The 27,762-nt window shown below is 46.8% G+C and overlaps 1 protein-coding gene across 1 annotated transcript in view; it reads right to left on the reverse strand.

Annotated features, from left to right (window-relative positions):
* Nucleotides 1-27,762, reverse strand: part of LACTB2 (lactamase beta 2) — a 160,177-nt gene that overhangs the window by 41,495 nt on the left and 90,920 nt on the right. The window contains exon 4 of the mRNA XM_069220326.1: nt 7,933-8,111. Within this exon, the coding sequence (XP_069076427.1) occupies nt 7,933-8,111 (179 nt within the window). The remainder of the gene's footprint in view (nt 1-7,932; nt 8,112-27,762) is intronic.

Genomic DNA, 27,762 nt, shown 5'->3' on the forward strand with positions numbered 1-27,762 from the left:
CTGCTTTCCATCACCAAAAACGGGAAATGTACTCCACCTTGACGTAGACAGACCTGATAATTTGGGATGGTCCGCGCCAATTCCATAAAGCTTGCCAGCTAAAGGCTGTTATCTCTCCCAGTGGGTTTTCCACACCAGCAGCGGTAACTATCCAGTACAGCTGGGTGGGCTGTGCTTCACTTGCATGTAGGCCTGCCTCCTGTAAATCCGTACTGCCCCTCTGTCTGCAAAACATGCTACACTGCTTCTGCATTACACCACCAGGAGAAAGCCCCATACGCCTCTCATCAAAACCAATCTTTTGATTGTCTAGTTGTGGTTAGATTTGGCTGGTTTCACATTGTTTGGTCAGCCCTTGGGACGATCTGAGAGGACCTCTGGTTAGCGGCGCAGAAAGCCCAATTTTGGGGGGCTGGAGGGACACTATATTGATGTCTTCTGCCTAGAAGTGACATTTGCACCTTGTGGTTTAGTGGACATGCCCAGTCGGTGGGAAACCAGACATCTTGGCTCATTTTCCTGCCTATGTGGGGGGGGGGTACTCTTACATGAAGACTTGCACCCAGACACAATCGTCAAGTAAGGAATTGCACTGCGGTTTCGTACAACCTGGGCACGGATGTCTGTAACACCGTTCTGAATCAGAAATGGTTCCATTACCTACCAGTAATCTTCATGAATCTGAGTCGTAGTGCTCCTCATCTCAGCTATTACACAAAGAGGTGGCCCTGCCCCCAGACACAAGCGACCCAAACCTAACCTTTTCTTTAGCCTTTTTACTTTGTTTGTAACCCATAGTTTAAAAGAACTTCCTTCCCTGATGGCAACCTGCAGTTAATAAGCGTTTGAACTGTAGATGCTATATTATTATTGGAGGGAGGGTTTTGCACTGGGACGAGCAGTACTATGACTTAAGGTAATGAAGGTGCCAGTAAGTAATGGAACCCACTACTCGCTCGCCAGTTTTCCTCATCCCAGTTTCTGCACACTGAGGGTATAGAAAAGCTAATAACCAGAAACCAATACGCTGGATACTTTATTATACTATATGATACTGCAAACAGTTACTTCATTGTAGCCATTAAAACACCAGAAGCAAAATTAATGGATTCATTAAGATTTAAATCTAATCTGTAATGAGGCAAAAGTATTTAAGGTGGACCTGTCGCTGCCATACATATCTTATGTACCGATACCCCCCGCCAGGAAGTGGAAACCGCTTTGTTAGAGCAACCCTGCCTCTGAATCAGAACCTCACATCCTGCAGATAGATATGCTTGGAAAATAACCTGTTTTACCCACCTATTCAGGGTCTCTTTTGAAACATTTTCCCCTCTGTTTGCTACAACATGGGAGACAAATGAATTTGAATCTTTGAATGATTCTGTTCTTTCTAAATACACCAGGGGTGACCTTTTTATATCAAATTCCACTGCAACGAAATGAGCAGAATCTTCATCCAATACTGGAACTATTAATTGCACTGAACAATTATATTTCTTCTGAACCTTTGGCCTAAGTTTGGGGGTGTGGCCTAAGCACTGCCTCGTAGCCTCCAGGAAAGCTACTTTTGCTGATACCCACAAAATATCAACAGTCTCCACTAGCTCAAATGGTTCTGCCTGTAAGCCCTTCAAGAAAACCAATAAATTGCACATTACAATTGGACTAGGAACTACAGGCTTTCTCAATCTGAAATTTTTTAGAAGCTTTGACACCAATGCGACTGCTTTAGAAATATTGGAACCCAATATTCTAAAGGCTATAACTGCTATAACTGCTACCCATTGTGCCAACAAAGGGAACAGTGCCAAACCTAGTAGAAAGCCGTCCATCCAAAAAATCCAAAATCTGAAATTGATCACATAGTTTTGCTTCCAAACTCTTAACTTGGCACTACTTTTCAGCTAATGTCTGGAAAAAGACTTGAGAGGCGACAGCTTTTTTTGTCGACTGAATATCGACTGCAACTTCCCTAGACTGTCCTAAATTTTGTTAGATTTAAACTCAAAGGCTGTTTTTGTGATAGCATCAAAAATTGGAGAGGAAGAGGGTTCAGTGGAAGATGAAAACATTGTTCTACGGCAAGTTGTTTTGGCAGAGGAAACCACGGTCTGCATGGCAAAATGGAGCGATTAAAATCACCTTCACACTCTCCCCTTGAACTTTCTGCGGTGCGTTCGGAAAAAGGGTTATTTAAAGGGATGCATACAATATTCCATTTACCCAAGGGATTTTTAGTGCATTCACAGCCCACAAATGTGGGTACTACTTGTATGAGCAGAGTTAGGGAAGTAAGACATTGTTTGAAGATGCAAATAAATCGAACAATGGATTTCTGAACACCTCCACTATTTTGAAACACCATTGGAATCATATGGTAAGGTGTAGAGGATGGTAATTGCGACATTGAGTCTTTCCGCTTAAACGTTGTCTGCCACCGGGATATACATTGCTTTCAAGGCCAACAAGTGTGCTTTTTCCCAAAAACAAATGTTTGTTGCTAATTTTGTCAATACTCTGTTACTGCCTGTTCAAGCAGCTCTCCACTACCTGATTGTCAGTTCTGATTAGAACTGCCTTAACACGTAGGTGACAAGCTAACCCCTGAAGTGAATACCGGAATGCCTTCAGCTCTTTCCAGTTCAAGGAATGTGTTGCTTCCTCCTTTGACCACCTAATTTTCAATTCCTACCCTTCTAAGATTGCTCCCTAGCCCCATGCACTTGCATCACATTACCCCTACTGAGCTGGGATACTGAATTTGAACCCCATTTTGTAGGTTGAGTGGATCTAACCGCCATTGTAGGCTGAGTTTCTCTTTGTCCATGATTTGTATAAACCTCTCGTAGCTCTGAGTTAATGGTGACCACTGACTCAACACGTGATTTACAAGAGGTCTGAGGTGGTGCTGTGCCCAGAAAGCTATCATACTCATTGAGGACATCAGACTTTTAACGGTAATCCAGGCCCTGGCTGAGGAAAAAGCTGTGAAAACTGGTTCCACAGCTTTTCCCTTCTTGCATCTGGGAGAAACACCTGTCTCAAATCTATCCAATAGACCCACTATGAAGATATCCTTCACAGTGGGATGTAGATGGACTTCGGGTAATTAATGACAAATCCTAGCGACTTGAGAGTCATGCATACCTGCTTCACATTGACTTGAGCCATTAAAAAATAGGACCAGAAATAAGCCACTTGTCTAGGTATGGGATGGAACGCTGTACTGTAAGTATGCTACCACTGACGACAATACCTTTGTGAATATCCTTGGCAACAAAGACAGGTCGAATGGGAGGGCTCTGTATTAGTAATGTAATTCTCCTACCACAAACCTGATATATTTTTCACAGTCTGGATGGACCAACACATGAAAGAACGCGTCCTGAAGATCTAGTGTTGCAAAAAAAAAAATCCTTTTGATAACAATGGGATCATGTATAGTAGAGTTAGCATTCTGAATGCGGTGTAACAGACAAATACATTCAGCTCCTTCCAATTCAGCACTAGCTTGAATTTTCCTCCTGGATTTGGCACCAGAAAGATGACTGAATAAAACCCACACCGTCTCGGAGGAGGGAAATTGGTAGTACCTCTCCCTTTTACAACAGACTTTGAACCCCAGTCAATGTAGCCTGCGTTGTGCTTGGATTCTGGGTATGGATGTTACAACAATTTGATGGCCCGAAGGTGGACTTGCAATGACATATCCAATCTTTATAATATGTAGAACTCACTCGCCCTTTATTCACATTCTTCATTGATGATAACATTCTGCTATCTGTCCACCTACTCTGGAATCCATGTAGTCAGGACTTGGCATTTCGTGGAGGATTGTTGTGCTATAACTGGGATTTGTCGAACAGTGCAGTGCTCCAGCCTCAGACTTTGCCTCAAATGGGATATATTGATTCTTGGAGGTTTTAAGGTGGCTTCCTTTGTAAAAGTTGGTACCCTAAAAGGAAGGCGCATTTTCCTCTTTTCGTCTGACAAATGAGCCCTCCCTGTTAGATGTGCACCTAACAACTTTAGACCAAAGAATGGAAGGTGGTGGGAAAAGGATCTTTATTGCTGGTCACTTTTCCACAACTCGTGCCATTGCAGCCTCCTCCCTATAACAAATGCTCCTCCCGCTGTAGCTGACCCCCATAAGGAGTCAAATGTAGCATCAGTTAACTTGAACACACTTTCCCAGGAGAACTACGGTTCATATGCATCTAAGGCTTTCTTACCAGATTGTCAACTCCAGTTTGATTGTCTCCAAAAAGTGAACAAGGCCACAAAAATACTTGGGTGAATGGAACTGCTGGCACAAGGGATTCTGGGTAACAGAACCTGGTGAGAGCCCCACAAGTCACCCCATCTTGGATTCCCCTAGGTGTCTTGTTTTAAAAAATGTGCAGTTTTGGTAGGTTTCCCTAGGTGCCGGCTGAGCTAGAGGCCAGAATCTACAGCTAGGCAATTGTAGAACATGTCAGATTTCAATGTAAAAATGTGATGTGTCCATTTTGTGTTTCCTGTCGCAGCAGTAGGCCTAACCACGCAAATGATGTACCATTTTTATCAGGAGACTTGGGGGAACACAGAATAGCTAAACAAGTGTTATTGCCCCTTGTCTTTCTCTACATTTTTTCCTTCCAAATGTAAGACAGTGTGTTAAAAAGACATCTATTTGAGAAATGCCCTATAATTCACATGCTAGTATGGACACCCCAGAATTCAGAGATGTGCATATAACCACTGCTTCTCAACACCTTATCTTGTGCCCATTTTGGAAATACAAAGGTTTTCTTGATACCTATTTTTCACTTTTTATATTTCAGCACGATAATTGCTGTATACCCGGTACATAATGAAAACCCATTGCAAGGTGCAGCTCATTTATTGGCTCTGGGTACCTAGGGTTCTTGATGAACCTACAAGCCCTATATATCCCTGCAACCAGAAGAGTCCAGAAGACGTAATGGTATATTGCTTTAAAAAATCTGACGTCGCAGGAAAAAGTTACAGAGTAAAACGTGGAGAAAAATGGCTGTTTTTTTCACCTCAATTTCAATATTCTTTTATTTCAGCTGTTATTTTCTGTGGGAAACACTTGTAGGATCTACACAAATGACCCCTTGCTGAATTCAGAATTGTGTCTACTTTTCAGAAATGCTTAGCTTTCTGGGATCCAGCATTGGTTTCTCACCCATTTCTGTCACTAACTGGAAGGAGGCTGAAAGCACAGAAAATTGTAAAAATGGAGTATGTCCCAGTAAAATGTCAAAATTGTGTTGGGAAATGGGGTTTTCTAATTCAAGTCTGCGTGTTCCTGAAAGCTGGGAAGATTGTGATTTTACCACCGCAAATCCTTTGTCGATACCATTTTCAGGGAAAAAAACACAAACCTTCTTCTACAACCCTTTTTCCAATTTTTTTTTTTTTAAATGAAATTTTCGCCGTATTTTGGCTAATTTCTTGGTCTCCATCAGGGGAACCCACAAAGTCTAGGTACCTCTAGAATCCCTAGGATGTTGGAAAAAAGGATGCAAATTTGGCATGGGTAGCTTATGTGGAGAAAAAGTTATGAGGGCCTAAGTGCGAACTGCCCCATATAGCCAAAAAAAGGCTCGGCACAGGAGGGGAAAAGGCCTGGCAGGGAAGGGGTTAAAGGGAATCCTAAAGAAACAAAGAAGTAAAGAGTTTGTTTTCTTTATTCTGAGAGTGGTGACTTCCCTTTTCTGTTGCAGGCTGCCCATTGGTTGAGAGGTCCTCCCTTATCCTAAGAATGAGCTGGTTTATCAAAGTGTTCTGAGTCAAATTCCATTGCCATTCATCTGGCAGACGTGTTTGCCCAGGCCACAGTTGCTGCCCCCCATCTCAGCTGGCATCAACTCTGTGCACTTCTGAAATGATGGGTATGTTCAAGGTTATCCACAATGCAGGCATTAAGGATGATGAGCTCTACAGCTGGAGTTCGTGCCAAGAGAGGAGACCGAACACTCACAATTTTATGTTCCAAAGGAATTTGCACCGCACTCCGTGAACATTATAAGTTTCTTTATTTGCTCCAAAACTTGCAACTCTACCGACGCGTTTCGACCACAACTGTTTTTGTCATGGTTAGTGAGTCCTTTTACTACGTTACCTTTTTATACTCAGAAGTCACAATTGCCTATTAGGAGGCATTCTGGGACATGTAATATAACATTAAAAACAATATAACTTCAAAAGTAAAACAATGAACATTTTTTTTCAAGGAATCAAATTCACCAATTCATTATTTTCAACTTCAATCAGGGATTGTGTTTAACTAAGCCATTATTGAACCAGTCTGCCTCTTTAATGAGTAACATATATGTATATATACACCAGTTCCGTACAGTGGATTGGATATGCTCCTCTGAGTATAGTACTAAGTTGGCAATTCATGATATGTGTTGTTGTTGTGGATCCAATAATTTTCCCCTGTTTAGGTATAGTACCCCAATTCACAACAACAGCTTCTACCTATCCTAATTCACAGTTATGCAGGATTCCAATATCCAATTTCAGACTATCCAATTTCAGACGATCCAATGTTAATCTATACAGTCAATTAATAAAGCTAAACTCTGATAATCTAGTTTATAAATGAAAATGAAGCTACTCGTCACAGTTCAGTGCAGAAGGAACCTTGGTTCTTAACTGAATGATGTATTTGGACTCGAGTTGTTGTCATTTCTTTGTCCTGCCCCCCCCCCTTTCATTATTCCGGAATATGGTCTATCCCATAAAACCTCAATGTTCTCCAACTGTTCGTCTTGTGTGTTCTTAAATGCTTTGCTACTGCATTGGTCAGATCATTGAGTGCGATTGCTCTGATGTGCTCCGATATCCTCTTTATGAGCTTACAAATAGTGCTACCAATGTATCTTAACCCACAGTGGCACTCAATCACGTATACTGTAAAATTTTGTGAACAAGGCTACGGCTGAAACGCGTTGGGAGGAAGTCTTTTTGTGCTATTGCTAATATATTTTTGCAACTATTTGAAGGTGTCTTGACTTTTCCTTTAAATGGGATAAGGAAATATTGGATATATATTGTAAAATTTGTATCACAAGTTATCCTATCCTTAATATTAACTTCAGTGTTGTTATTCGTTAAAAATGTTTTTGTAGATCTTTCAATTTTGCAAGCTTTACAGTTATTACATTTTATTAATCCTTTTTGTTGTTGAAGACTACTAAACTGTTCACAGTGGCTATCATTTGCACAACGTCCAGTAGAGACCTCTAGTAGGCCTACTATTTGGGGGCACATGATTTGCCTACTAGCATGGTATGTATCTAAACACTTAGGTTCCCCCTTTCAGACTGTTGTAGTTATGCTTACTATATATATGAATACTTCTTGCAACTAATCTAACTAAATAGCTATCTGTCACTGTGTTTTCAGATGATTTTTGTTTATTGAATGTTGTTGGTTACTACATCCCATTGTTGGGTTGACCTACAATGTGCTGCTGGAATAATAAGAAGGTGTGCACATTTTACCCTGTAAACGTGTTCCACACGTCTCCATCTGTAGTACTATTCCAGATAGCTTCAGCCATTCCGATACATACTTTCATTTATTCTATTATCCACTAGGTCGTGGATCCGAATAAACAGTGATCTGGGGGAAACTCTGTCACTATTATTATTTGTTTTATTTGTGATAGGCTCAGGTCCTCGGACCATGTCTGGAACAGATCACCGACACCCTGGAACACCAATAAGCAGGGTTCTAATATCATCATTATGTAGCCTAGGAAAACGATGCTCAGCAGATGTTTTATAGCAGTAAAAGTAGAAAAACAAGAGGATGTATAAATAGTAATATATAAATGAGCACAAAGTGATAATTTAAACAGACTTGTATAGTTTGCCATAAAACATATAGAAACAGAAAAGTACCACTAACCTGGGTATATTAGATCTGCCTCCACTTCCAATAACCTATGTAATGACTTCATGTAGTCATAAAGTTCCTCGAACACTGCTGTTCCTTCCCCTAGAATACAATCTCCAGAAAAAATTGCATTTTCTTCTAGCAAAACCAAAGCCATGTGGTCATCTGTGTGCCCAGGTGTGTACAGAACTCTGTTAATTTGAAAGAAAAGTGTGCAAATGGTTTAAGTAAAACAGGAATGCATTACATTTTCATACACACTCAGACACACACAAATGCAATCACTTTTTCTTTGTTACTCTTTCTAGCTCTTATCTTTCTTGTTTCAAGGGCAGTTGCAAACTAGGAACCATAATGGCACACCAATGGAGTAGGAGAAAACATGGAAAATGACAAAAAATACAAATGTGTTGCTATCACAGGTTGGACTGGTCATGAGTTGTTCTCCTCAAAATAATGACAAATGGCATGGGTAGGCATGTTTACAGTGAGTCACTGACTTAGGCCCTCATTACAACCCTGGTGGTCGGTGTTAAAGCAGCAGTAATACCGCCAACAGGCCAGTGGTAAAATAAATGGGATTGGGACCCTGGCGGTTACCGCCATCCAACACCGCCACTTTAACACACCGACCGCCAGGGTGGTAACATTCCCACCCTCGGCATTACGACCGCCATGGTTTCCGTGGTTTCTGTACCACCACAAAAACCATGGCGGTAGGCACTATCAGTGCCAGGGAATCCCTTCCCTGGCACTGATAGGGGCCCCATGTCCCCCACCCCCCCACCCGCTCCTGCCCCCGAACATATACACACCCACACGCGCACCCATATACACACATGCACACACGCATACCCACCTCCACCCACGCATGCATACATACATACATACATACCCACACACCACAACACACACCAACATACCTTGTCACACACACACACATCCACAACACACAACACTCAACACTCACAATCACTCATTCTTGTATGCATCCAACTCGACTCACACCCGCATGCACGCATCCCAAAACATACACGCACCCCCCAACATACACACAACACCCCCAAACCCCCTCTCCGGTCGGAGAACCCGACTTACATGCTTGCAGGGGGTCCTGCGGCTGGAGAGGGTCCGTGGCGCTGCTGTCAGCAGCTGCGTCCACCAGCAAAACACCGCCAGGCCGTATCATTGCTCATGATACGGTCGACGGTGTTTTGCTGGCGTGGCAGTGTTGTTGTCAGCAGGGCCGCCTTACCGCCGTCCGCCGCCATGACCGGCGGCAGTGTTCTGCCAGATTTCTGACGGAATACCACCGGCAGTCATAATACACGTTGCCGGCTGGTAGCCAATACCACCAATGTTGTAATGAGAGCCTTAGGGTCATACCATGCCTCCTTCTTCTACCATCATTACAGTAATATAAATCAATCAATCAATCAATCAGGATTTATAAAGCGCGGCTAATCACTCAATAGGGTAGCCAGGCGCTTGCAGGTCCTGGAGGCTTATTTGAACAGCCAGGTCTTGAGAGTAAATCGGAATCCCGGAACTAAGGTGATGGTCCGGAGGTGTGTGGGGAGGCTGTTCCATGTTTTTGCTGCAATGTGTCCTCCACTTCTGCTTTGGTAGATGTGGGGAGTATAAGTAAGTGAAAGGGAGGCAGAGGGTAGTCTTCTCAACGGTTGGTTGAAGTTCAGGCGGTGGTTAATGTATGCGACTCCTTGGTTGTGTAGAGCCTTGTGTGCGTGGGTCAGTAGCTTGAATTGGCATCACTTCTGTACGGGGAGTCGGTGGAGTTGCCTGAGGAGGGGTGTGCTGTGGGTTTGTCGGGGAAGGTCGAGGATGAGTCTGGCTGAGGCATTCTGTATGGTCTGCAGTCTCTGTAGGAGGTGTGTGGTGAATCCTACGTAGAGGGCACTGCCGTAGTCCAGTTGGCTGGTGATGAGGGCCTGTGTCACGGTACGTCTCCTGTGTTGAGGTAGCCACTTGAAGATCTTATGTAGTATGTGCAAAAAGTGAGGAAGCAGACAGAGGAGACGGTGTTGACCTTTGATTTCATGATGAGCTTGTTGTCAATGATAATACTGAGGTTTGTGGCGTGGTTGGAGGGAGTGGGTGTGGGTCCTAGGTTTGATGGCCACCAGGAGTTGTTCCATGTTTTGCTGCTGTTGCCAAAGATCAGTAGTTCCATCTTGTCTGTGTTTAGCTTCAGGCAGTTGTTGTTCATCCAGTCAGCGATGCTTGTCATGCATTTGTAGAAACTGGTTCTGGTGGTGGAGGGGCTGTCAGTGAGTGAGAGGATGAGTTGGGTGTCGTCTCCAAAGGAAATTATGTTGAGACCGTCTGACCTGATGATGCTGGCCCGAGGGGTCATATATGGGTTGAAGAATGCAGGGCTGAGGGGTGAGCCCTGCAGGACACCGCAGGTGATCTCATTGGGTTCAGAGATGAAAGGTGGGAGGTAGATCTTATGGGTTCTTCCGGTGAGGAATCTAAGTGTGTCCCCTTGGATGTAGATGTGGTGGAGTCTTTCTATCAGCATGTCGTGGGATACTGTGTCAAAGGCTGGCAAGAGGTTGAGGAGGACCAAAGCTGCTGTTTGTCCTCAGTCAGGGAGGGTTCAGATGTCGTTGGTGGCTGCGATCAGGGCAGTTTCGGTGCTGTGGCTGCTGGATTGGGAGGCATTGAGTAGTTGGTTTTGCTCCAGGTATTAATTGCTTGTTGATGATCTTTTCCAGTACCTTCACTGGGAATGGGGGCAGGAAGATTTGCCGGAATTTTCTGGATTCACTGGGGTCGGCGGATATTTTTGCCTGGTATTGTGAGTTATGATATGTAAAATAGCACAGCACTGAGCTGCATTGCTGGAGCTTAGGTGCTGTGACACAATATTTAGTGGGCTGCTAACACACAAAAAAACAATTGGACAAGTTACTTACCTTTGGTAACTATATATCTGATAGAGTCATATTCTAGTTGCAGATTCCTTACCTTAGAGAATTTCCCTGAGCCGTGAGACTGGATCCGGAGATTTTTCTTCGAGCAGTACCCCTGTGCACCGTCAGGTGGCATCGGTCGACTCTGCAGGCATTGTGGTCGCTGTGATGACGTTGCAGTCGTATATAGGCACCATGCTGGTCAGTTTCTTTTCACGACTTCCCACGCATGTAGCGCAGAGCCATGAACACTGAGAATGGTACGCCAAAACTAGGGCTCTTAAGGGGAAGAGGGGGAATAGAAATCAGTTCGCAGAGCGGGGAGGATGAGCGGGTCGGTAAGGAATCTGCAACTAGAATATGTCTCTACCAGATATATTGTTACTGATGGTAAGTAACTTGTTTATCTTATAGAGACTTCTAGTTGCAGATTCCTTACCTTAGAATAGATACCCAAGGAATACCATCCCCGGTGTTGGGCTGCAAACTAAGATCACATCAAAAAGTCCTGCAGGACCGAACGTCCGAAGTAGCCGTCTTTGCGGACCAGACTATCCAGGCAGTAATGTTTAGTGAACGTGTGCAGAGATGCCCACGTCGCTGCCTGGCGGATATCCAGGACTGGAACGCTGTGTGCTAACACTGTGGTAGCAGCAGTTGTTCTGTTAGAATGAGCACGCAAACCCTCAGGGGGTTGCTTTTTCAACTAAGAGTAGCACATTTTTATGCAGAGTACTACCCATCGTGAGATGGTCTTCTTCGGTACCACCCTTCCTTTCTTTGTACCCACATAACCCACAAAGAGTTGATATTCGACCGGGAAATCTTACGATTTAGGTAGAATGGCAAAGCTCTTTATGGATCCAGGCAGTGGAGTCCCTTCTCCTCATGAGAGGGAAGTGGGGATGCGTCAAAAGTAGACAAGGTGATTGATTGGCCTACATTTAAAGGTGTCACCACTTTGGGGAGGAAGGAAGCCAGGGTACGAAGCACCACTTTGTCAGGATCTATAGTTAGAAATGGCTTCGAAGAGAGAGCCTGGTGCTCATTCACTCTGCGAGCAGAGGCGATGGCAGTCAAGAAGGCAGTTTTAAGAGTCAAGAGCCACAGGGGACAGTTGAGGAGCAGCTCGAAAGGAGCACACATGAGATATGTGAGGACCAAGTTCAAATCCCACTGGGGCATTATGAACGGGATAGCAGGGAATATGTGGGTGAGTCCTTTAAGAAACCTCCCCACATTGGGAGATTTGAACAGAGAAGGTTGGTCCGGCAGCCTTAAAAAGGCAGAGATGGCAGACAAATAACCCTTGAGGGTGCCCAGAGGACAGCCCTGCTGGACAAGCAAGAGAATGGAGAGGAGAACCTCCAAGAGAGGTGCAGAAAGGGGATCAACAGATTTGTTGATACACCATGCCACAAATTGATTCCAACGACAGACGTATACCGCTTTGGTGGTGGGACGCCTGGCTGGCAAGATAACATGACAGACTTGGGGCGGAGGGTCGAAAGCTGTCAACTGCCACCGCTCAATCTCCACGCAAGGAGGTAGAGACTAGACAGGTTTGGGTGAAGGACCGTCCCCTACCACTGCAACAGAAGATCCTCCCGAAGGGGCAGTCTGATTGGCGAATCGATGGCCATGCTCAATAACTCGGGATACCAGACTCTTCGTACCCAGTCCGGAGCCACCAGGATTACTTGGGCCCAGTCGTGCCTGATCTTCTTCAGGACTCTGGGCAGAAATGGTATTGGCGGGAAGGTGTAAAGAAGGCCTGACTCCACTCATGACAAAAAGCGTCGCTGAGCGAGTGCCGCCTTGGAAACTCCAACATGCAAAACAGCTGAAATAGTGCATTCTCTGTGGAGGTGAACAGATCTAACCAAAGCTCTCCCCAATGCTGAAAGAGACCTTGCGCCACCTCTGGATGGAGAAGGCATTCGTGATCGACTATATATCGACTGCTGAGTTCGTCTGCTCTGACGTTCCGAGAACCCGCCAGATGTTGAACCACCAGTGAAATGTTCTGGCGTTCCAGCCATGTCCAGAGGAGAAGAGCCTCTTGACAGAGGGTCCACAACTCCACTCCGCCCTGCTTGTTGCAGTACTACATGGCGGTGGTCTTGTCGGTGAACACCTGCGCCACTTTCCCTTTGAGAGAGGGAAGGAATACTTTCATTGCAAATTGGATCGCCTGGAGCTTCAAAAGGTTGATGTGGAGCCCGGAATCCACTGGAGACCAGATGCCTTTGATCTCCACCCCTCCCATGTGGCTGCCCCATCTCAAAAGTGACGCATCTGCCACCACTGTGAGATCTGGTTATGGAAGGGAAAGAGATCTGCCGTTGACCCAATCTGGATTCTATAGCCACCACTACAGATCTAGTGCAGTTCCTTGTCCGAGATATTCCCCTGATGCTGCACCCACTGGAACTTCAGGTCCCACTGCAGAGCCCACATATGGCATCTGGCATGTTAGACCATCAGGATGCACGAGGCCATGAAGCCCAGAAGCCTCAGAGTAATCCTCATCGAAATCCAGGATAGAGGCTGAAACATCAGGATCATAGTCCGAATATCCTGGACTTGTTTTTCAGGAGGATAAGCCCGAAACTTCACTGTGTCCAGAACAGCTCTGATGAAAGGAAGTGTCTGAGAGAGAGTCAGGTGTGACTTTGGCATGTTTATAGTGAATCCCAGCAAATGCAGGAGGTTCGCCGTAGTCTGGAGGTGGGAGATGACAGCCTGGGGCGAGTTTGCCTTCAACAGCCAGTCGTCGAGGTAGGGAAAGACTGAAACCTCTAACCTGCGCAGATGAGCTACAACTACTACCATCACTTTTGTGAACACACGAGTGGCACTGGTAAGGCCAAAGGGGAGCACAGTGAACTGAAAGTGCTTGTGACCTACCACAGATTGCAAGTAACTTCTGTGGGCTGGCAGGATGGGAATGTGGAAATAGGCATCATGCAAGTCCAACGCTAACATCCAGTCTCCAGGGTACAGGCAGACAGGACCTGAGCTAGAGTTAGCATCTTGAACTTCTTCTTGAGGAAGAGATTGAGGGACCAGGGATCTAGGATAGGGCGAAGGCCCTTGTTCTTTTTGGGCACCAGAAAGTAGCGAGACTTGGTGACTAGAGCCTTGACTTCCTGGTGAAGAAATGTCAAATGATCCTCCGACAGATGATCGAGTGATGGTGGCATGGTCGGAGGGGAAGTCTTGAAGGGGAAGGAGTAGCCCCTTTGGACAATTTGCAACACCCACCTGTCCATAGTGATGGATTCCCAGTAGGGCAGGTGATGGCGAATCCTGCTGCCAACTGGTCCAGGATGTTCCAACAGACTAGGAAGGTTTGGAGAAAGTGGAGGGGGTGGGGTAGACTGGGTGGACCGCTGGCTCCCTGATACACCAGCATGTGGGATCCTGCATCCATGCAGAAGCTGTGAAGAATGCGGGGGTCAGTGGGCGGTTGTAAATGAATGCGGCTGGCTGCCCCTTCTGTAGCCATGAAAGGGGCAAAAAGTGGACTGTGGAGGGGGGGGGGTCAGGAGCACCTACAAGGCCAAGGGACTGAGACATAGCCCAGTCCTTAAAGCGACTGAGTGCTGAGTCCGCTTTCTCTCCTGGATCACAAAGCTCTCAGGTGTAAGATGTTGGGTCAGGAATTTTGGGTCGGTCGGTGCAGGCTGATGGCGGCAGGCAACTGTCCTATTCACAGGAACCCCTGTGCTAGGTCTGGACCAGGTTCCCAGTAGGATGTCCGTAAGGGCTTCATTAAAGGGAAGGAGAGATTCCGAACTGGAAGCTCCAGACTGATGCACCTTGGTCCGGAGGTTAGTCATGACCTCCACAGAAGGAAACTCAAAGTCCAAAACCTTAGCAGCCTTTCCTACCACCATGGAGTGTGAAGCTCCCTCCTCTGTAGCCACAGTAGGGAGAGAAAGCATGTCAGTCTCAGGAGAAGTATCTAGTCCTCTAGCGTCGCCCAAATCTTGAACACAGTCCATGCCAGGGTCAAGCTGGTATTCTAAAGGGTCCAACGACCCCTCTACACTATTCCCATATCCATACCCATAGAAAGAAGGGTCTGGATCTGCCCTGGGCCCAGGAGAGCCCATGGAAAATGGAATTGTGTCGAGCAACGCCGTTCCGGCTCACCTGGGATAAGTTTAGGATTAACGTTGATTGTTGGCTGAACCAACGTCGGGAGCGTCAATGTCTGTCCCGATGCCGGGGAAGGTCACGTTGGCACAATCGCCATCGGGATGGATCCAGAGGTGCTCCTTGGAGCCAGGGCCGAAGTTGCAGACGTGGAACCCAAGAGGGCCCTCACCGACTCTCCTGTGCCCGAAGACAACGAGGACGGGTCGGTCTGCCCAAAGATGAGGCGCATGGCCTCATAGAATTCTTTCAGCTGAGCAGGGGTGGCACCGGCTCCCAGAAATTCGTGGAGGCGCGGAGCTGACCCAGACGGAAGCTCCAAAGACGGAGGCCCTGAGCGTCGACGCCCTTCCCGCGTTGTGTCGTCCGAGCGACGGGATTAAGTTGAAGAACGTTTGGCCTTCTTTGACTTCTTCTTGGGACCTGATCGCCCTGATGACTTGGACGAAGAGTAGTGGTGATACCTCCACGAGCGTTCTCTTGACCTTCCTCTTGAACGAGACCCGGAGCGACGCAGAATCGAGTGCCGGGCTGCCATGAGCTTCAGGGACCACTTCCTCAAAGGCTTTGGGTTCATGGCCTGACATTCATAGCACGACTTCGGGTCATGGTCGCGCTCAAGACACCAAAGGCAGATGAAATGCAGATTTGTCACAATCATCATTCAGAGACAGGAGTCACAGGGTTTAAAACCGGTCTTCCTGGACATCCCTCGACACATCCAAAACTCGTCAAAAAGAATTTGACAAAAGTGTTGCAGTTTGTCAAAAAATGACTAGAGGTAGATCTTCTCTGTATCTGCACGTAGGCTGGCGCCTATATACGAGCACAACGTCATCACGGCAACAATGACGAACACGGAGTTGACAATGCCAATTGATGGCACACTCAATGAAAAATCTGATGCCTGGGGGAAATTCTAAGGTAAGGAATCTGCTAGAAGTCTCTATCAGATATGACTATTAGTAGTGATGGGAACACGCAACATCAATGAGCAGCAGTGACAGCTAATAGGAGGCAAGTAAAGAGAGCCTCATTATGGTAGTGCATACTTTGGGCATGGTATTGTTGGTGAACAGTGGATCTGCCAATATGAACTTCACACATCCAAAGTCTGAAGGGTAAAATAACATGTCACACCCTAAGTACAAGGGAGAGCAAGGACATAGGTTGGCAGAGTGGTACTGCAGGATAGGGTGTGTAGAAAAGTGAGAGAAGGAGAGAGAGACAGAGAGGCAGAAAGGACCAGAGCTGTTTACTGTTCTAAGAAGACAATAACTGATCTTTACATTCTAAATGCACCATCTTACAATCAGGTATTTTTTTTAGTATGTTCATACTGTTTCTATAAGAATTTCTAGGATTCTTATTGCATATCATTTGTGCCTTCCACCACTAAAGCCCGGATGAAAGCCTGGCATGGTTTCAGATTGGAGGGGTAGAAACATGTCAACACATCTATATGTCAATAAAAGCCAAAATATGAACATTTCAAAAAATGCAAATTGCCCTACCCAGTTCTCTAAAGGAATAGATACAGGGCCTCAATACAAGTTTGGCGGTCAGCCTGCCAAACCGTTATGTTGGTGGTCCTAAAAAGACTGCCCTATTATGAGTCATACACGCAGAACTGCCGACTGCCACCCAAAAAAGGCAGACCACGAGTGGTGAGGAGGCCTGGAAATAGGTGGTCCGACCTACGGCGCCGACAGCACACCATCCAACCACTGACTGTATTACAAGCACACAGTCGCTATGGCGGACCCCCATGGTGGTCAGCCAATGGCAGTCTGAACCACAGAAGTGACCGGTTGCCAAAATAATACACAACTGCACATTGGATGAAAACAGCACAGCTGATACACATTGCCAAACTGGACACGCCTGCAAAGGGCACTATAACACACACCCCTTCACAGATTAAAATCCTTTGCATTTACAGTGCAACACACAGAAGCCCGAGTGAATTTTATACACACATTACAGATATTAGGCACCACTTTTTTTCACCATCCCATTCAACACCCTGCACACACCTTCACCAAGTCATACTCTTTTGCACTTTCCCTCTTTAGTAAGTCACTCTCACCTGTTTTATTCCCACCATTGCACGTTTAAAAAATAGCTGTTTCCCAAAAGATGAGTTAAGAGTCACGGTCGGTGAAATCATAAGAGTAGAGCCACAGTTGTTTGGAACACAACTCAGTAGGATAGTGGAAATGTGGGACAGGATCGTTGACAGTGTCAATGCTATAAGCACCAGCCTGTGCAGGAAGAAGGACATCAGGAAGATGTGGAATGAGCTCATGGGCAAGAGTCGTTCCCTGGTCTACAGGGGCCTGCTGTAGGCCAAGAAGACTAACAGTGGCCCTTACAGTGCACCATTATAACTCTTTCCCTGGAAGGAGAAGGTATTGGCCATCCTGCATCCTGAGGGCTTGACAGGAATATCTAGGGAGTGGAGTCTGGTAAGTCACAACACTAAAAATGTCACCAAAATGCTATGTCTTGCATGCTCACAGCATACCTTTTGCCACTTTTACTGTCACTCCATTCACCAGCCCAGTGTCCACTGGTCCAGAGACCTCTATTTGGCAACCCACATTTTAAGTGTAGTCACTTAAGGAGATGACATTTGTAGAATGTGTGTAGGGCATGGACTGACATGACTCCAACTCCCAGCACGCACAGTTCTACAACTCCAAACACCAGACCAGTGGTCACTTTTCAAAATACCCATGTTTGGTACCTATCAATTTAAGGATGCACACCGGTGGAGATAACATTTGTCAAGTATGTGTAGTACAGGCACTGAGATGACTACAACTCCCAGCAGGCACTATTACTGTAACTACAAACACTAGAACATTGGTCACATGCTATAATACATCTGTTAGTGAACTCTCAATTGAAGTGTACTCACCTGGGAGAGAACTTTGGTCAAGTGTGTGTACACTAGAGAGAGTGACCTGACTACAACGGACAGGAGGCACTGTTTCAGCAACTACAAACACCAGAACAGTGTTCACTTGTCCACAGACAACTATCTGGCAAATCACAATTTAAGTTCACTCCGCTTGGAGGATACCATTTGTCAAATTTGGGAACTTAGAGGGAGTGACATGACTACTAAGACCAGGAAGGACCTGTGTCTGTAAAACCAACCATCAGTCCAGTGTTCTCGTGTCCCAATACCATTGTTTATGATCTCTCAATTGAAGTGGACTCCCCAGAGAGGTTAACATTTGTATACTGTGTGTGGTACAGGGAGTTAAATGACTGCAACTACCAGCAGCCCTTGTGTCTGTAACTCCAAACACCAGCACATGGTTAACTTGCCCAAATACACCTGTTTGTAATATCTCCAATGCTCTTCATTCACCCTGGAGTATACCATTTGTCAAGTGTTGTAAACTAGAGGGAGTGACCTGACTGACCTCCCAGCAGGCCCTGTATCTGTAACTTCCAACACCCGACTAGTGTTCTCTTGTCCAAAGTCCCCTGTGTCTTGGCTCTCAATTGAAGTGTACTCACATGGGAAGATGACATGTGTGGTGGGAAGTAGAGGGAGTGATGGGAATGCTAAGGTCAATAGGCCCTGTGTATATATCTCCAACCACAAAAACAATGTTCACTTGCCCAAATCTATCTATTTATGAACTCTCAGTTGAAGTTTACTCACCTGGGAGGATACCATTTGTCAAGTGTGTGTAGTATGGAGTGTGACATGACTGCAACTCCCATGAGGCACTGTTTCAGAAACTCCAAATACAAGAACAGTGGCCACTTGCCCAAATACCCTTGCCTGCTAAATCTCAATTGACGTTTACTCACCTGGGAGGGACAAAGATCCAGATCAACTCCGCGATGTGTCTGGTCACCTAGCTCCACCTTGACCAGCTAATCCAAGATGAAACTTACCCAGTGTGCAAAACAATGATTCCAAAGGCCTCAAGATGCATCACCAGAATGATATTAGAAGCAGACACATTCACAGTGCACTGACCACATGATGACTCCAGCCACCTATACAACAAACTCCTGGGTCTGCCTGCATAACAATCAACTAGGCCTCCAAATGACCAAAGACATCTTGTAGAGCCACTGTTTTGCCTGCACTGGTGGCAAAATCTCATGCTCAGGCCATCATGCCAAGGGCTAATGATCTGCACATTTTAGCAGTTGTTTGACTTAGATGGAATTGGCATGCTTCAGTAATGTCAGGTCAATACAACCAATTTCATGGGTACTTGCCACAATAGGATTAACTGCAAAATACCTTTGTACAAGGTCTATGCTTAATGTAACATTAAACTGTTGGACGTAGATGTCATAATACAACCAGTAACATTGTATCTTTCACATCAACAGGTCGGGCTGCCACTGGGCACACAGTAGCCACAGAAAAGACTGCCATACCCCCCTGGATGAAGCCCTTAGTGAAGAAGACACTCCTGGAAGTCTGGACGCGGAGGACGGTTCTTGCCCATCTGGGCAAGCTGCTCAGACACCAACAGTGTGCATTACTGTGGCCACATCAACACCTCCCAGCCCAGTTGCCTCAATATCACAGGCAATCATTCAAACCCCCCCCCAACCTGGGTCCTGAGCAGAGTATCTACCATCTCGTGCCCCCCCCGTCCTGGATCCTGACACTTCCGACAATGAGGGTCCAGGACTCAGTGGGAGAGGGCACCCTGTGGCAAGGACACAGGCTTGTGAGGGTAGGATACATGGGAGGGATGCTGTGGGCCAGTGGGGTGAGGTTACTCGGGCTGATCTTGGCCTGGACACCATCAGGCATATCTTGGGGGTCTATAAGGAGTCCCAAGGTGTGATGGGCCAGGTCTTGACTGAATTATGGGAAATCAAGCAGCGACAGATGAACATCTATAGGGACATGTGTGAATGGTGGTAGGCTCACACTACCAACATGGCCTCCCTAACAGGGTTGATGAGGGACATTAACATCACCCTGAGCAGGGCTGTACAACACCACTCTACCCTTTTCTTGGTGCATCAATACCAGGCCTTTCTTCATCCATGCCAGCCACTGGAAGGGAGGCCCTGCCAGAGGAACAAGCCCCAGACACTCCTGCCTCTCTAGCAGCAGATCCCCCCCACCACCACCCAAGCAGGGATCATAGGTGAAAAATCCAGGAGGTGAGGGTGGTAAGACAACCACCACTGCGAGCAAGTGACCTCTTCCTAAAGGAACTCCTTTATGTGCCACACATTCACTCTGTTGACTGATCCCGAACTACCCACCAGTTCCAATGGGAGGAGTATTTTGGACTCCCAATGGTGTGGCATCTACTCCAATGATTTCATTCACCATGACTGACACCTTCACTTAATTATTTTTCTTCTTTTCTGTCCAAATTTTATTTACTGCAAGAGCACTGTAATAAATTCACCCATCACAAACTCATTATCTGCTTGCTTAATTTCAACATTTTGCTATGTAGAGATGTAAGGCCATGTGAACCATATGATGAAGACATAACTTACTTTTGCAAGGAGGGATATTTTACGGGTACACAGTGTCCTGCTCAGGATTACTACCATTACACACAAACACATATGAGCAAGTGTCTGGTCACACCAAACATTTTATTCCAGTGTACAGCACATAGTCTGTCCATATGTCAGGACTTTCGTGACAAAAGAATGTGTCATTCATACTGAGACAAAATACATAATCCAGGGTACAGCCCGCAGACCACAGAAGGGAGGGATTTGCCAGATATTGTCCTGTAGAATAGGCAAACATTAAAGTGGATGATATCAGCAGCTTCAGCCATATCATATACCATACCAAAGTAATCCAACATCACATAATCGAAGATACAGACAGATAGCACAACAACAGTCCTTGTTAACAGGCCCATCATAATCCAATGACCATGCATCTGGTGGTATGACATACATTTGTCATTGTTGTGGCACAGGCACTGTGGCCTGCAATGATGAAACACATCTACAGCTATTTACAGGTCATACAAGAATAGTGTTTAGCCAATGTGAAGGGTGAATGACTTGCTCACAATCGATGGCTGCATATTTCATGCCCACATGATGACACACATGATGCAATCGGCCCAACACAGCACACAATAGTCCAATCTGCATTACTGACCTTCCACCCACACACCGTGCAAGCTGCCTTGGTGCAGGTCTCATACACCTCAAATCTGTGACCTACATTACCTGGAGAAATCCATGTCCACTTTGTATGTCAAACCAGGATCAGATACCTACCAATGTCACAACTCTGAAATGCCCACATGAGATGTCATAGTAAAAGTACCTATACAAGAACAAAACAAGCAGTTTGCAAATATACCTATTACACAAATCGCATAACAAGCAACTGGAAATGTAATTACATTGCAAGGAAACGGACACAAACAAAGCAACATCATCAAGGCTGAATATTGCAGAGTATCAGCTCCCTAGTTGTTGCTAAAACACTCAACTCCACACATTCTCACAACTACAGCTTATTGTACAGTCACAGTCATTACATCACATGACATACGCTCATGAAAAGTAGCTGTTGATGAGATCTTCCTACAAGTCAGCTCCTTTCTCTTCACCACTGTCATAGTCACTTGGCATTTCAGGAGTCTCACCCGGTGGCACTGCAGGCTACCCCTCCTCTGGGGTGTATGGGATATTTCTCTGCAGGGCGATGTGGAGCATGCAGCATGCCATAGTGATCTGACACACTTTTCTGGGTGACTAGAGGGGGGCTCCACCAGTCAGGCGAAGACACCTAAGTCTGGCCTATAGGAACCCAAAAGCCTGCTCCACTACCTGCCTTGTTGTTCCATGGGCCTCACTGAAGCGGACTTCCCCTGGCATAGGTGGATTCCTTAGTGGCGTTAACAACCAAGGACGGTTTGGATATGGGGAGTCACCTATTAAGTAATGGGACATATGTGCAACAGTGAGTTCCTCACTTCATTATTGTAGCATTAGACATTGCACACACACAAACAGGACAGATGTGACTTACCAAACAGCCAGGCCATCTCTGGGTACAGTTGTGACATCAGCTGGGGTATGGTGCTGTTCTGCATTATGAAGGAATCATGGGCTGAACCCGGATAACAGGCACAGGCACAGACGTGAACTGTAGAGATCCACCTACAATGACTTGTACAATGGGTGGTATGCTGGTTTGATAACTAATATCTGGCATCAGATCTGGCTCCAACTGACGACATAAGTCCACTATTGTTTACCTATCCAGGCGGTAATATGTTATTATGTGGCGTTGCTCCATGGTCTGAAGGTCTGTCAGTGGATGTCAATAACATCATGTCTATCCTGATTGGATAGATATGGCAACCAGCACACATAACAGATGCAAATAACCCAAGGGTCCCATGTGACCCCCATGGTTTTCAACATGTATATGGACCCAACTCAAAGGTGTGCAACACAATTGCCCCTCGAAATGTGACTGGATATCCGACTGCCAAAATGACTGTCGGCGGTGGTGGACTGTGCCCTGCAACATAATGAAATGTTTTTTTGACAGCAGGACCTATATAACAAGACAGGATAAGCATGTTTGTGAGGTCAAAAGTCCTTTTTTGCATATGTGACTCAGTTTCTAAAGGCCAATACAGCATTTCAGGCTGCCAAAATGGCGGCTGCCTGACCTACTCCACTGGACATCAGGAACCTTCCGCGACCAATGGCGGAAGTCGTCATGGCAGTAGGCGGTTGCAACTGCGGCAGACAAAGCCATAGGCTAACGTTGTTGCCGGTGGTGGTTGCGGGTCAATGGTTGTGTCCACCGGTGAGGACAACCACGTAGGTGGTGGATGTGAATGCTATGTTCTGCAGATTCACTCACTTGACTCCTGACACTGCTGCCAGCAACACTTCCTCAACTTCCTGAGCTGCTGTGTGCCGCCTCTGGGAGCAATCATGCCATGTCCAGAAGGTGATAGGGCCACTGCCTTCCAGAGGAGCTGGAGAGGCTGGTGACTGACGTCATACCCCTGTATAGACAGCTCTATGGCTCAAAAGAGGAGCAGGTAAGTACCTCATATGCACAATTATCTCTGCGCTTCACCATCCTTTCCCTCCTCACACACTAGAATGGGCCCATGGGTGCCAGCTAGACTACTTGTGTGTCTGTTGTTGCAGTCTGTGTGGCATCAATGGGATGGACAATGTACACTTACTGGTGGGCAGTGCCATAGGCTAAGTTCAGTCACATTGTGTTGTGCAAGGTTTTTGGGGTCTTTGCTAATCCTTGTGCTGGATGCACATAACTAGGTAAGGAGATATTACTGCCATCCACGGACATATCTTTCCTCATGATTTTTGTAAATGTCAGACAACATGAGCTGTCTATGTATGTTGTTTGAGTCGGTTGAGAATCATGTGAGCAATGTGTATATTACCACAGATCTTTCAAACCACATCGGCCCTTGCTAAACTGTTGTGTGGAAGGCATATCATGAGTCACTCTGCCCTTCAGGTTGCCACACACACCACATGACAAATTGCAGTTGGCTACATGATGTACTGTCATACCTGGAAGTGATGGGAATGGAGTGTCGTGTAGGTTCTGTCAGCTCAGCCTGGTCCTGTTAAATGCATCTTCCAGTATGGGACCTAGACTAGGTTGTGGTAAGTCACTGTGGCTATGCAACTGTGGCACTGTGCCTACTCCCTGCTCCACAGCACATCCTGTCATTTGACCAATATGAGGCTCTGTTGGCAAAACCTGCCCTGACTGCCTCAGTCCTTTGACTAGATTAGGAATGGGCTCAGAGGTAAATCATTAATCTAGTCCATAGCATCATTTTCAATGTGTGTCTTTGACTCATGACAAGTTCCTTACTCCCACAGCTCTGTTGTCACCTTCACACAGGTCATATTTGTCCTGTAAAGGCGTATTGCACAAATGACAGTCCTACAGTGCTGACAGTGTGTTGATTCCTGAGAGACCATGATGTGTGACTCAGTAGTTTGGTCACAGAGCAGAAACTGTAGAATGCATGCCTTTGTTTTTTGGGTGCCATCTCTGTAGGATAGACACATATGTCCAAAGGAGTGTTCTGCAGTACAGGTACATAACACAGAACCCCACCCCCTAAAGTGGCATGAGTCTGCATTTGGTAGGCCACATCTCCACACATGTACAAGGAAGACACTTTCTGTACCCACCATGCTAGCTTTTTGATTGTTACTCATGTGTAATGTTGAAGTTTGTACTCTGTCAGTTGCCTGTAGGGACTGCATGCAGTGAGTCCTTCTCACAGAGTGTGAATGTGGTGTTCCATTCATACCTAAGGAGTTTACCCTGCAGTATCTGACTTTGTGGGCAGTGCTAGTGTCCCTCAAGACAGGGGTATATTTTGACTACATAGGAATGTGGGTGTAAATACAATGGTGGTGTCATGGCATTGTGTACTGTTTGATATAACAAGTATTTCCTCCTGTATTGTCCAATGTGAGCATGTATGGTGTTAGAATTGTCCCCCTGATATGGATTATGGATTCATCTAATGTGTGACATCTTGAGTTTTGTTTGTGCAGACATGTACTGCGTTAAACTGTGCTACCTTTGTTTGCATTAGACTGTGCATGTGTCCATGTAGCTGTGTGTACCTTGTACCTACAGAAAACAACTGCTTTGCTTCGCAGAACCTCTAGTTTCTAAAGACAATATGACAATTTTTAAATAAATCTTGATCAAATTCACATTAGGAAAAATGAAATTGATTCAACACTAAATGACTGTACCACTTTGTGAGAGAATGGTTCTGACTATTTGGCCCACCCTGATTTTTAGCTTTTTGATCACCTAGTTTTTTTACCTTTTACTGTGAGGAAGCATCATAGCTGGGGACTCACCCACAGTAAACTCATGGTAAAATGGGCTGCACATGTTTACCGCCACTTTCTAAGGAAAAGCTGTCATGGCACAGCAAGAGTAGGAGGTCCCGGGCTAGTTACATGTGATCCAGTGTGCACACGCGTTTACACCTATGTGAGGGCTGTGTGGCAAGAATCCCTGGAATGCACAACCCAAGACCTGTGCTTAGGTAGCCTGCCCAGACGGAACTATGCAGGGTTGGTGGTGACCTGGAGTAGGCCTCATGAGATGGGTGTACACATGGGAGGGATAGTCAGTGTGCTTACTGTCTTTTCACTGTAGGGACACTACATTAAATGTAAAAGTCAGTGTGCTTACTGTCTTTTCACTGTGGAGACACTCCAGTAAATGTCAATGGGAAAGAATGGCCTAGGGCGCAACTCATGTCCCCTAGGGTCCACAGAGACCAGACTCACTCCAATGTACACTGTAACCTGTATGAAAAGAATAAAGCCCTAGGCATAGATGCACAACTGATGGGTCATCCAGGAATGTCAGCCTTCTCTGACTGAGCTCAGGATTAGGGCCAATTACTGCTCTGTCCAGCTGGCTAAGCAGGGCCTTGCATCAATCCGCCAGCTGTCATCCAGTGCCAGGAAAAGGACGGAGAAGCCCTGGAAGGAATGTCAGAGAGGAGAGGCTGAGAATTTCAGAGCACATGTGGCACTAGCTCCTAGACCCACTATTTTGAGCTATCCCAGAAGACTGTGCAGGAAGGAGGGGACGGGGCAAGGAAGTGATGTGGCACATCTGGATTGGCCACAGGTGCAGGCCTGCTGGACACTTCCGCCACCAATTAAAATGTTTTGCACAGGGGAAAGCTCGCTCTCTTGGCTGTGCTTCACTGCAGGACACTGGGCCTGAAGGCGGGCATCATGAACAACTAGAAAGAAGAACCCCCTCACTGCCCACTGGGGCAGGTACTCTGCCCCTGAATGACTTCAGACCCAGCGAGGTGCATGCCATGGCCAGGTAAGTTGGCCCTCTTAACCCCCTTGAGGACCAGCTGGGGGGAAGACTGGGCTGGCGCAGGGAGAGCAGGCTGCCCAGAAGAAAAGGAAGGCCCCAGAGAAAAGGCTGGTACAGGGAGTCAGCAGGACTGGCTCCCTACAATGTGGGAGCCTTCTAGGCCAGTAGGCATAGCGAAAGTATTCATGGTAGCAAGAGCTCACCACCAGGAGTGAAATGACACCAAGATCATCAAAATCGGCCCTTGGGGGCCTGAGATATCCCAAGGAGAAGGTATGCAACCTTTGACCTATTTCCAAGCAAGTGGTGAAGCGGGGGGAGGTGGGGGGCTCTGCCGTTGTTCTGGTCAATGCCCCCAGGGGTCCCAGGGGCTGTGGCCAAGAAGAAGAGGAGCTGCGGGAGTGCTGCCGCACTCCCCTTCTTGAGGAAGGTGGGGCCCATGTGGCCGAAGTAAAAATCCGGGAGTGCCATTGCGCTCCCCATGAACCTAATGGCAAAGTCAGAGCATGACAAATGACTGTTGGGCCATCCCATGGCCTCACAAGTTGGGGGACATGAAGATGGCCGCCGGCTGTGGGAAGGGCCAGCGGCCGAAGATGAAACTGGAGGGCGCTATTGCTCACCTGTGAAGACTGCCCAGTGGGGCCCCGGATCCCCTACCATGTCCCAGTGCTGAAGGCCTCTCAATGAAGAAAAAGCCGGGAGCGCTGTCGTGCTCCCAGTGAACTGCACAACAGAGGCGGGGGCCCAGGACCCATCCTTAGGTCACTGCAGCAGCTGGAAGGCTGGGGGGAGTGCCGCCGCACCCTCTGGGTGGTCGGCCGTCCCCGCTCCCAGTGCTCGTCACTGGTAGGAGCGGGGAGGACAGGGACACAGTGAGCGTCTGCCCGGTGGAGCGGGCAGACCAAAGGCAGGATGCCGGCTCCTGTGGCAGCCTGGGGAGCCGGCAAGGGCCACAGGGGGTGGGGTGCCAGAGCACCCCTCCACCGAATGCGCACCACTCAGGGGTGTCCGGATGGGACCTGACACCCTGACCTCAAGGGCAGCCGGAGATGGGCTCCCCTCACTGCCCTCCAACACGCCGTATCACAGGGGTGTCCGGGTGGGACCTTACACCCCAAGGGCAGCCTGGGGTGGTCTCCCTGCACTGTCCTCCAATGAGGCAGACATGCAAGGGATGTCCGGGTACGATCAGTCACCCCCCCCCCCGGACAAAGAAGAGTACAGCGCGACGCTGCATAAGCAAAGGCACACCGGCTCTCCCAGCACAGCGGGAGAGCCGCTCATCACATACGCAAACTGGTACCCAATGCCTTGCGAGGCGCCACAAGTTGTTTTGGCTTCTCGCCAGCTTGTAGGAAGATGGGGCCACCACCAACCAACTGCCCATGGACAGAGGGAGCTGCAGGAGCAGCGCAGCCTCCCACAGCACAAGGTTTGTGTCCCCACCCTAGGTTGGATCGGACAAAAGAATTATAACCCCCCAAGGGTTCCAAAACACCATGAAGCGCAAACTTTTGTACTTTGCTTGTGGAACTGTGCTCTATAGGGGTGAAAGGCTGTAACTGCCAGACGCTTTACATTCCTGGTTGAAATTATAGCATGCTATGCTAAATGTATTCTGGGAATGTGTGGTCCTAGTAGGGAGATACCTAGTATGGCTTGTGAAGGGTCTTATGACAAAGCACCCTCTGGAGGTGCAGGATGGTGTTACAGAATGTTATCAAGAGTAATCTGAAAGTAATCTCAAAGTAATCAGTAGACAGCACCAAGTATTCCAACATGCATATACAGGTTCTTCATGCTTATTTGAGAAATAAGACTGACAGCCACCTCTTTTCAAAGTAGACATACTTTATTGCAAGA

The sequence above is a fragment of the Pleurodeles waltl genome, chromosome 2_2, assembly GCF_031143425.1.
Source record: "Pleurodeles waltl isolate 20211129_DDA chromosome 2_2, aPleWal1.hap1.20221129, whole genome shotgun sequence".
Classification (NCBI taxonomy): Eukaryota; Metazoa; Chordata; class Amphibia; order Caudata; family Salamandridae; genus Pleurodeles; species Pleurodeles waltl.